The sequence below is a fragment of the Cherax quadricarinatus genome, chromosome 10 (genome assembly GCF_038502225.1).
Source record: "Cherax quadricarinatus isolate ZL_2023a chromosome 10, ASM3850222v1, whole genome shotgun sequence".
Lineage (NCBI taxonomy): Eukaryota > Metazoa > Arthropoda > Malacostraca > Decapoda > Parastacidae > Cherax > Cherax quadricarinatus.
Window position 1 is genome coordinate 16,881,328 of NC_091301.1, and position 11,854 is coordinate 16,893,181.

General features: G+C 41.1%; 1 protein-coding gene across 1 annotated transcript in view; it reads right to left on the minus strand.

Annotated features, from left to right (window-relative positions):
- The window catches only part of LOC128687978 (muscle-specific protein 300 kDa-like), a 69,710-nt gene extending 60,369 nt beyond the window's left edge, over positions 1-9,341 (minus strand). Inside the window, exon 1 of the mRNA XM_070083679.1 lies at positions 9,177-9,341. Coding sequence (XP_069939780.1) covers positions 9,177-9,341 — 165 coding nt within the window. The remainder of the gene's footprint in view (positions 1-9,176) is intronic.
- Positions 9,342-11,854: the final 2,513 nt, after the last annotated feature.

The following is an 11,854-nucleotide window of genomic DNA, read 5'->3' on the forward strand; positions in this document are numbered from 1 at the left end:
CTTTTCATGACATGAAAAGCACACTGTATGAGCGAAATGATCTGAGATCACTGCATTTGTGTTTTGGTTTCCATCTTTTCGGTATTTTACAGCATTTCACTCCATGAAGAAATGAGTTTCCGGAACAGCTTGCTATGGGTTTGAATTCTCTATGTTCACTGAGGCAAAGCTGATTCATCTTTCAGATACAGAAACGAATCTGAGCTTGTAGTGCGTCCTCAGAAGCTTTCCGGAATGCTTCGAGGCATATTCAGTGTTTAAAACTCTAGTTTAGAGTGTTTTCTTGGTATTGTGACGGAGAGAACAGAGTTCCTACCCTTTCCCCTGTTCTTTGTGCCACAGGGCAGGGTACCATCTATCCACTTGTACATACCCAGCTTCTTCCACTGCGAGTGTAAGCAAGAAAAGCGGACTTTTGTATCAACCACATGTTTCTGGTATTTTTGTTTCCTGTGCGCTACAGTACATACCACAACATTCCTCCCCTTTTCTCCTCCATCTTGTGTGAAGGCATACGACAAGAAAACAGGTAACTTTTGTTTCCTGTATCATACAGAATAGGATAGCAGCATACTGATTATGTATCTAGCTTATCTTAACTATAAAAATATCAACCACATACTCTTTCCCAAAAGTTGGTTCAGCTCTCGACCAAACCATCCATCTCTACCATAACTAAGGGCTCATAAGGATGACAAGTTGAGGGTGTAGTTGCCGGAGGTGGAAGTAGGGTAGGGGTTGAAGGGGGCTGGACTGCCATTGCTGACATGGTAGCCGCTTAGCCATGTAAGGCGTCATGACACACATTACCCGCCAGAAGCACTTACTTGAAATGGGTATCCCTGGGCATAAATACCCTCTCATCACTCCCTAGGCCATGTGGGCTTCTTTTGTTGCTTGTTGCTGCTACCTGTTGTTGTTGCTTGCTGCTGTTGTTGTTTTGGCTATTGTTTTGTTGTTCTAGCTGTTGTGGTTAATTGCTTTTATGTTGCTACTGCTGTTGTTGCTGCTATTGTTGCTCCTGTTGTTGCTGCTGTTGTTGCTGCTGTTGTTGCTGCTGTTGTTGCTCTTCCTGTGGTTGTTATTGTTTTGCTGCTGCTGCTGTGTTTTTTATTTTTGCTATTACGTTGACGTTGTTTCGCTCTTGATGACTAACGTTTCACTGGTAATTATCGAAGAAAAGACATAGGTATAGAGAGAACTTTAATTACCACAAAGTTTCGGTTTATGTAGAGCTTTAGAGAGCCCAAAGAACGAAATGTTGTCGAAATACTAGCTTGTCTTGTGCCTGTATGTGTCTTTATTACTGTCGACAGTATGCTGCGGCATCCACATTTTCGTTGATGCTATGTGCGTCATATATGATGAATGGGACTGATTACCTCAAACTCCTCCTCTCCTTACCGATTTCTACTTTGTATTGGACTGATGAAGCCACTGTGTGACGAAACGTTTCTTCAATATATAAATATATATATATATATATATATATATATATATATATATATATATATATATATATATATATATATATATATATATATATATATATATATATATATATATATATATATATATATATATATATATATATATATATATATATATATATATATATATATATATATATATATATATATGTCGTGCCAAATAGGTAAAATTGGTCAATTAGCAAAAACTTATTTAAAATTAAGTTATTTCTAAAATTTTCTCTTATACGTTTAAAGATATATTTTTTCATTTATATTAATGTAAAAATTAATAATTTTGAACCAAAAGAATCTTAGAAAACTTACCTAGCCTTATTATAACTAGTGGAATTTAATTTAGCCTAATCCAGCTAAATATATTTTTAGATAAGTTTACAATAATTTAATAAACATACACAATGAAATATATTTTTCGTTAGGTTCAGAATTATTTTTGCGAAATTATTGCATTCCCAAATTTTTGCTTGCCTTATTCGGCAAGAAAAGCGCTGCTATTCACGCCAAAATAGCAAGTTTTACCTATTCGGCACGACATTATATATATATATATATATATATATATATATATATATATATATATATATATATATATATATATATATATATATTATTGTAGCCACGAACAAGTGGTATTGAATCAATAACAACACTGTGGACTTGCCGAGGATTCGAACCCGTGTTGTTTTTGCCCGCCTCATGGTGAGGAAAAATTCCACGACACTCTAACCCACGGGACCATACAATAGTACAAGATTCACGCACCCAGCAGTGCTAGGTGTTGTACCGTGATCCGAGGACATACGATGGTGTGGGTGCTTCATAACTAATTTCATCCTCCCCGCTTGGTGTACTAGCCTCCATTAGCAGTATATATAGTATTGCAACAACGAACAAATGGTATTTAATCAATAACAACACTGCGACTAGACGAGGATTCGAACCCGTGTTGTTTTATCCCTCCTCATGGTGGTGGGTTAAAACAACACGGGTTCGAATTGTTACAATGATATAAAATACTGCTTGTTGAGGCTAGTACACCAAACGGGGAGTAGAATGATATTATGAAAGTTAAGACACATGTGCAACATCTGGATATCTTTATTGTAAACGTTTCGCCATCCAGTGGCTTTGTCAATACAGATTCTAGGACATACTTAGAAGACAGTAGAACTATATACAAAAGATGAGGTAATCAGTCCCTCAGCCTTGGAGTTAGTGTTCACAGCATCGTGGTGGAGGAGAATCTGGAGCAAAGGCAAGAAGACTGGCAGTTATATAGGCGCCAGTGGATAAGGACGGGCAACAGACGAGGGCAGTCACTGGTAGGCGGGATTCCCCAGTGGAAGTAGGTCCTACCCAAAGAGATGGGTTAGTTGCAGCAGCCGTGAAGAAGGTCTTGTAGATGTCCTCTGAACCAAGATTCCATGATGTTGCAGTGTCTGACAAGTTGTGCAAGAAAGGTATAAAATACCGACAATATGAAAGTTAAGACACATGTGCAACATCTGGATATCTTTATTGTAGACCGCCAGTCTTCTTGCCTTTGCTCCAGATTCTCCTCCACCACGATGCTGTGAACACTAACTCCAAGGCTGAGGGACTGATTACCTCATCTTTTGTATATAGTTCTACTGTCTTCTAATTATGTCCTAGAATCTGTATTGACAAAACAACTGGATGGCGAAACGTCCACAATAAAGATATCCAGATGTTGCACATGTGTCTAAACTTTCATATTGTCGGTATTTTATACCTTTCTTGCACAGAATGATATTAGCTCAGAGGCACCCACACCACCGTATGTCCTCGGATCAAGGTAAGACACCTAGCTCTGCTGGGTGCTTGATTCTTGTAGGATTTCGTGATCCTGTAGGTTAGTGTCTCATGAGATTTTCGCTCACCATGAGGCTGGCCAAAACGACATGGGTTCGAATCCTTGGCTAGTCGCAGTGTTGTTATTAATTAAATACCACTCGTTCGTATACACAATGTTTGTAAATAATTTCGCCTGTTTGCGAATTGTTAAACATTTCAAATCTCTTGTGTTGCCCACTGCATGTGGAAGGATTTGATGAAATAACTTGAAAACAAGTCTGGTGCCCCGGGGTATGGGCAAACATCGTCTAGCTCCGGCAAGGCGCCCATACTTATCCGGGGTCTGGCGTCGTGGATAAAGTACTGTGTACTCTGATACAGAGTTTGCAGGTTTGAGTCCTGCTGTGGACGTAGAGACAATGTTTGAGAATTGTATATATATATATATATATATATATATATATATATATATATATATATATATATATATATATATATATATATATATATATATATATATATATATATATATATATATATATATATATATATATATATATATATATATATATATATATATATATATATATATATATATATATAAGGCAGCCGGAATTGATGGGATAAAGATAGAAATGTTAAAAGCAGGTGGGGATATAGTTTTGGAGTGGTTGGTGCAATTATTTAATAAATGTATGGAAGAGGGTAAGGTACCTAGGGATTGGCAGAGAGCATGCATAGTTCCTTTGTATAAAGGCAAAGGGGATAAAAGAGAGTGCAAAAATTATAGGGGGATAAGTCTGTTGAGTATACCTGGCAAAGTATATGGTAGAGTTATTATTGAAAGAATTAAGAGTAAGACGGAGAATAGGATAGCAGATGAACAAGGAGGCTTTAGGAAACGTAGGGGGTGTGTGGACCAGGTGTTTACAGTGAAACATATAAGTCAACAGTATTTAGATAAGGCTAAAGAGGTCTTTGTGGCATTTATGGATTTGGAAAAGGCGTATGACAGGGTGGATAGGGGGGCAATGTGGCAGATGTTGCAGGTGTATGGTGTAGGAGGTAGGTTACTGAAAGCAGTGAAGAGTTTTTACGAGGATAGTGAGGCTCAAGTTAGAGTATGTAGGAAAGAGGGAAATTATTTCCCAGTAAAAGTAGGTCTTAGATGTGTGATGTCACCGTGGTTGTTTAATATATTTATAGATGGAGTTGTAAGAGAATTAAATGCGAGGGTCTTGGCAAGAGGCGTGGAGTTAAAAGATAAAGAATCGCACATAAAGTGGGAGTTGTCACAGTTGCTCTTTGCTGATGACACTGTGCTCTTGGGAGATTCTGAAGAGAAGTTGCAGAGATTGGTGGATGAATTTGGTAGGGTGTGCAAAAGAAGAAAATTGAAAGTGAATACAGGAAAGAGTAAGATTATGAGGATAACAAAAAGATTAGGTGATGAAAAATTGGATATCAGATTGGAGGGAGAGAGTATGGAGGAGGTGAATGTATTCAGATATTTGGGAGTGGACGTGTCAGCGGATGGGTCTATGAAAGATGAGGTGAATCATAGAATTGATGAGGGGAAAAGGGTGAGGGGTGCACTTAGGAGTCTGTGGAGACAAAGAACTTTGTCCTTGGAGGCAAAGAGGGGAATGTATGAGAGTATAGTTTTACCAACGCTCTTATATGGGTGTGAAGCATGAGTGATGAATGTTGCAGCGAGGAGAAGGCTGGAGGCAGTGGAGATGTCATGTCTGAGAGCAATGTGTGGTGTGAATATAATGCAGAGAATTCGTAGTTTGGAAGTTAGGAGGAGGTGCAGGATTACCAAAACTGTTGTCCAGAGGGCTGAGGAAGGGTTGTTGAGGTGGTTCGGACATGTGGAGAGAATGGAGCGAAACAGAATAACTTCAAGAGTGTATCAGTCTGTAGTGGAAGGAAGGCGGGGTAGGGGTCGGCCTAGGAAAGGTTGGAGGGAGGGGGTAAAGGAGGTTTTGTGTGCGAGGGGCTTGGACTTCCAGCAGGCATGCGTGAGCGTGTTTGATAGGAGTGAATGGAGACAAATGGTTTTTAATACTTGACGTGCTGTTGGAGTGTGAGCAAAGTAACATTTATGAAGGGGTTCAGGGAAACCGGCAGGCCGGACTTGAGTCCTGGAGATGGGAAGTACAGTGCCTGCACTCTGAAGGAGGGGTGTTAATGTTGCAGTTTAAAAACTGTAGTGTAAAGCACCCTTCTGGCAAGACAGTGATGGAGTGAATGATGGTGAAAGTTTTTCTTTTTCGGGCCACCCTGCCTTGGTGGGAATCGGCCAGTGTGATAATAATAATATATATATATATATATATATATATATATATATATATATATATATATATGTCGTGCCGAATAGGCAGAACTTGCCATCTTGGCTTAAATAGCAACGCTCATCTTGCCATATAGGACAAGTAAAAATTTGTGTATGCAATAATTTCGCCAAAATCATTCTGAACCTAACGAAAAAAATATATTTCACTGTGTTTGTTTAGTATTAAATTACTGTAAACAAATCTAAAATATATTTAGTTGGGTTAAGCTAAAATAAATTGCTCTTGTTATAATAAGGTTAGGTAAGTTTTCTAAGATTCTTTTGGTGCAAAATTAAATTTTTTTACATTAACATTAATGAAAAATATATATCTTTAAACGTATAAGAGAAAATTTTAGAAAGGACTTAATTTTAAATGAGTTCTTGCTAATAGACCAGTTTTACATATTCGGCACGACAAATATATATATATATATATATATATATATATATATATATATATATATATATATATATATATATATATATATATATATATATATAAACATCTGATACCTGTGTGTGTGTGTGTGTGTGTGTGTGTGTGTGTGTGTGTATATATTCAAAGAAAACTAACTGTAACGAGTATATTTCTCAGTTTGCATACAGTGAGACTTTACTTTAGTCTCTCATGCAGGGATTAATGTTTCCACACGAGACACAGTGTGACGGAGGGAGCCGGGCACTCTTTACCTGTCTAGGTGGCGTCGACGGCGGCGGCGGCGGTGGCGGCGGCGGTGGCGGCGGCGGCGGCGGCGGCGGCAACAGCAGCAGCAGCAGCAGCAGCAGCAGCAGCAGCAGCTGAGCCAAGTATAGCCGAATCACCAGCGTGATTCAGGTCCCCCGCATACTAACATACCGAGGAAGATCTCGATGGCAGGGGAGTCCCTCGGCCTACCATCACACGGCAGAAGGCAGGAGGGCCCCTATCGCAAACCAAATGGCAGGGGTGGTCATGCGCCTTCTATCACGTGGCAGAAGGCAGAGGATCCCATATCACACTGTAGATGCAAGGGGGTTCCCTATGACTGCTATTATACGACAGATGGCAGGGAAGGGTCCGTCCTTCAGCCTGCTTTCACGCAGCAAGTGCCGAGAAGGGGTCTCTTGGGGTATGGGGGGGAAGCTGTTTCTGTCCCCTGTACAGCTTCGGAGGAAGCTTATATTTCAGTCTCCTCTCCGCTTCGTATATTCGCATCTTTACACTGTTTATCCACTAGCTTCCATTGCTAGCTGTATTATCACTTTACTGTAAATGAATTTGTAATGTGCTTCCTGAGATCACCAACTCCAGCACCAATATACCAGTGGTCGCTGCTGCTTTGGATCGACACGATGGCTCTATGGCCTTTGCACTGGTATCCGTAGATAACACCGGCCTCTCATATTTCACTTTACAACATGACCCCAGATTAGATTTTAGATTTAGCCACCGAAGCGGCTAGTTTACAGTGCACTACATATTAATCTTGTGGACGTTAGCGGCTGGTTTATTGTGTACCCCACATCTATCGTATAAACCGTAGTAGCTAGTTTATTGTGTATCCCCATATCACTGGTGTAGATGGCAAGTGCTAGTTAAGTTTGTGCACTCCCTATCTATTCCATGTACAGTTCACGAGAACATACAGAAACACAAAAGTCCAATGACCCTATGACTTAACTGTTAATGCTAACTCCTTAGTAAGGCTTTTCCACGCCCCGGCATTAGGCCAAAGGCACCACTGAGCAGGAAGTTGCAGCTTTAAAACCCTCCTCAGGTGTTTTTCTCCCCTAACACATACACCAGCACAAAGTTTATTAGCTTAACAGATTAACATGCGTTTTTCAGCATATACTACAGAGAAAATCAATTATGGGATGATTCATTCTAGTTAACAGTGTGTGAGTTTATGAAGTACTGGATGAACTCTCCCTCGTCCCCACAGAAGCACATCGGTCTCATGGTAGTTTGGAAGTGACTGTGGAAACTAACGCCATTTACAGGCAATAAATTTGTAAAACAAGTCGTATGAGGTTAAAAGGTGTCACTAGGAGCCAAGGCTCAACACCGACCAACACACACACTAATTAGCACACGCCCTTGCAAGTGACATTCCTCTGATACTCTATACCCTTGATTGAATTCTGGTCAACCGAGTCACTTTGGTTTTTACATTTAAATGAAAAATACTGACTCGGGGGAAGGAGGAAGAAGGAAGGAGGACAAAGAGAGATATTATCAACACAAATAGGACCTTAAGACATTAAAAGAGGATTGAATTTTTCTTCGAGATACCAAATCCTTCGAGCAAACTTTTGTTGAAAATAAGACTCCACTTATCTGTGTGGTTAGGCTTTTCCCTCGCTTATTAACTTATCTTAAAATCAGTCTCTAACTAATTTACAGGAGTTACGAGTTATGATAACATGTAATGCTTATCTATGAAGCATATATCTGATGTTCTCATTTGTTGTTGTAAAGTAATTTTTGTAGTAACATGTACTGTGTACTTTTATGTTGTCGGTCTTAGGCTTCTTTGTTATGGTGTGGAGAAACTAAAACAACGTCTTACGACGTGATAATGTTTTTTTTTTTGTCTACAGGATCAGCTGGTCAGCTGGAGCAAAGCCATGGTCAAATGACCATTTACATTAGCTCATGATGTTTTTTGTTGCAATGAGCCAAATTTGTCTTAGAGAGCCTCTCCTGCAGTCGTGAAAAATGGCACAAGACCGACAAGTGGACAAGATGTACATATTTTGCAGACTTTATGGAGACGTTTTCCCTATAGAACAGTGTTCTTCTGGCCAGGCAGTGAGGTCACTCCGCCCACTCCGTGACCTCACTTCCCGGCCATTACTTGATTGCGATTGTTGTCTCCTGTGTATTGGCTAAAGAAGCCTGTTTTACAGGTGGAACGTCGTCATAAAATTCCTTTCTGTAACTCGTGTGACTTTTCCTCTCCTGCAGTTCTGCCACACTCATAAAGTTGCGTTTCAATGAAGGGATAAGCCTCTGCGAGTCATTCAGTGCAAGTAGTGGTGAAAACTCCATTTTCAGTTCGTTAATCGCGGCCGTTGGTGATTGCCCTGTGCACACATCTTGTAAAGATGAATGCAAGCAGTCGTGCTTTCAAGAGAGGGAGAGAAAGCTTGGCACTGGATGGGAGAAGCTGCGTGTCTTACAGCTCAGTTGTTTCATACTTTTAACACGAGTCACAACTAACTCACAGTCTGGGGAGAAAGTTTTAGACACTTCGGTCCTTTCTGGACCATTATCAAGTCGCGATATAATGGTCCAGGTGGGACAGATTGTGGGTTAGTTAATAATCGTGGTAGCCACGGTGCTGTGAAATTTACTCTCGTAACATATTTGTTAGACTTCCTACTGGATGTCGCAATTCACTAAGGAACTACCACAGAACTACGTGCTGCTACAAAGCATCAGCTACGTGCCTCAGTGGCCTCTGTATCTCACCACAGAGTTACGTGCCGCTAATAAGGTATCTACTATACGTCTGGTAGCTACACACACTGGTGGTACGTACAGTGAAGGTGTCCTTGATAATCTTGAACTCCTTAGCGGTGTACTGGGTGTTAGCCATCACCTTGCCGATGATAGCTTCGATGTTGTCCATCCATTCCAGATACTTCGAACACCGGAAGTCATAGACCTCCTTGACGAAGCCGTAGTTCTCCTGCCAGAAGGTCATGCTGGAGGCCCACCTGGAGGTCGAGAGGGAAGTGAGGTGGCCACGTCTGAGGCACTACCCACATCGACCCCTTCACTACCCCCTCGCTTATGACATCCCCTTCTTTGGATGGGCGGGGCGTCCCTCACCCCACCCAATCACCGGCATCTCCTCTACAGGCCGCACACCTGTTTGTTGGCACGGTGCCACAGGTAGGGGCGACACTCCCCCTCCCCCATATTAAACTCCGCAACCACTACCTTACTGCTGCCACTCCTCATTGATCCTCTCTTGCTCCCATCTGTTAAAATATTATACGGGAGGTTAAAATCGTATGGGTTATCACAAAGAGTGTTGGAAACTCGATCCTCCAACCTCTCGCAACCAGACTTCCCTGATGTTCTCTGTGACCTACGCGAGTTTAGCGCATATACTGTAATATTAATAGCACGACCCTTAGCCCTTGCCTTCACTAATATTACTTTCCGGCCACGAGTAGCAAGACTCTCTATAGATATAACTACTTTGCCGTTATAATAATTGGCAACACTATCACTGCTCAAATCAATACGATCATCTCATCTACTAACATCCATCATATATTGCCACTCATCATCACTGATCACCACAACCACCACAACCACCCTTGGCACAGGGCCACCCCTTCTCCATAGCGCGCCACTTTCAACGTCATTCAAGGCGGTCAGTAATGTTAGCCAAGTCACTCAGTCTTCCACACCAGTAACCTCACTCCTCTATCTCACTGACCCGGATATTCTTTTATACACAACCTCGGGTTATAAATATACCTTGCCACTGTAATTACACACTGCTGAAAACACAACCTATCCTTTTACAACGTTAATTTTCTAACGCAGTACCCAAAGTTAATTAGGTCTCTGTGAAGAGAATAAGAAATATGTGCAACACCTGGGTCTTTATTGCCCTAACTTTTCGCTTGTGCAGCAGGGCTCTTCAATCGAATACGTGTGAATACAAAACTGGAGGCAGTAAAGCAAGTGTTGCACATGTGCCTCATTCGTCAGCTTAACTGTATTGTGCACCATCACTAACGTAATTCTTGTTGAACACAGCAACCCTATGATATCCTGGAACAGGGAAAGTCTTCTGCAACTCTTTGGGTAAACAAATGTTTAATATGGCCTACTTGTATTAATGGGAAACACTCACATGTGACCTTATCTCCAGCTTCTCACTTTTGCTCCAGCACATGAAGTCTGGCCTCTGTCCTCTGCTTTAGGCGGCCGAAAGACTGACCACCTTCTATCAAGGCTTAGGGACTGATCATCTCAAAATTACTTCTATTGTCGTCTTTGTCAAACTTTAAACGCTGGTATAACTTTGAGAAAAAGATTTGAGTTGATTTTGGATCATACAGATGTCAATTAACAATTTTTATAGACGTAATCGGGATATCAGATTTTATTTTGTATATTGTGAATACCTCTTCCTATTGGCTTCAGATCTTCGATGCTGATATTTTACTGCATCAAAACCTATACTAGTAAAAGTTATTTACGTTAATTGACGTATAGGATCATTAACGTATAGGGGGCTGGGTTTAAGGGATACAGTGATGTCTTTCTAGGATCAAGGAGGCTGGGTTTAAGGGATACAGTGATGTCTTTCTAGGATCAAGGAGGCTGGGTTTAAGGGATACAGTGATGTCTTTCTAGGATCAAGGAGGCTGGGTTTAAGGGATGCTGGGGATAACTTTCTTTGATCAGATTCGTATATTTTAGCCACAAACGTGAAAATTAGAATAATCAGCCGCGATGCGTCTGGCAATGAGATTTCCGAACTTAACTAGGAAGGGTAAAGATTTGTACGTTTATAAGGCGTCGTGTGAGAAGGGACTGGATAATGAATTTGGGAATGGACTGGATAATGGATTGGATAACGGATTGTAGAATAGATTGACTAGAGGCATGCTATAAATCTGGTTGGGATAGTTTAACTTAGCTATTCTTAATACCATGACACGTGGTAAAGTCAATCAAAACTGTAGAGATAGGAAAACTGGGATGGAAGGATCGTCTGCTCTGTGGGATGGAAGAGTGGACTCCATCACAGGATGGTGAAGTGGGTTCCATCATGGAAGAGAGGGTTCCATTACGGAAGAGAGGGTTCCATCATGGAAGAGAGGGTTCCATCATGGAAGAGAGGGTTCCATTATGGAAGAGAGGGTTCCATTATGGAAGAGAGGGTTCCATCATGGAAGAGAGGGTTCCATCATGGAAGAGAGGGTTTCATCATGGAAGAGAGGGTTCCATTACGGAAGAGAGGGTTCCATCATGGAAGAGAGGGTTCCATCATGGAAGAGAGGGTTCCATTATGGAAGAGAGGGTTCCATCATGGAAGAGAGGGTTCCATCATGGAAGAGAGGGTTCCATCATGGAAGAGAGGGTTCCATTATGGAAGAGAGGGTTCCATCATGGAAGAGAGGGTTCCATCATGGAAGAGAGGGTTCCATCATGGAAGAGAGGGTTCCATCATGGAAGAGAGAGTTCCAT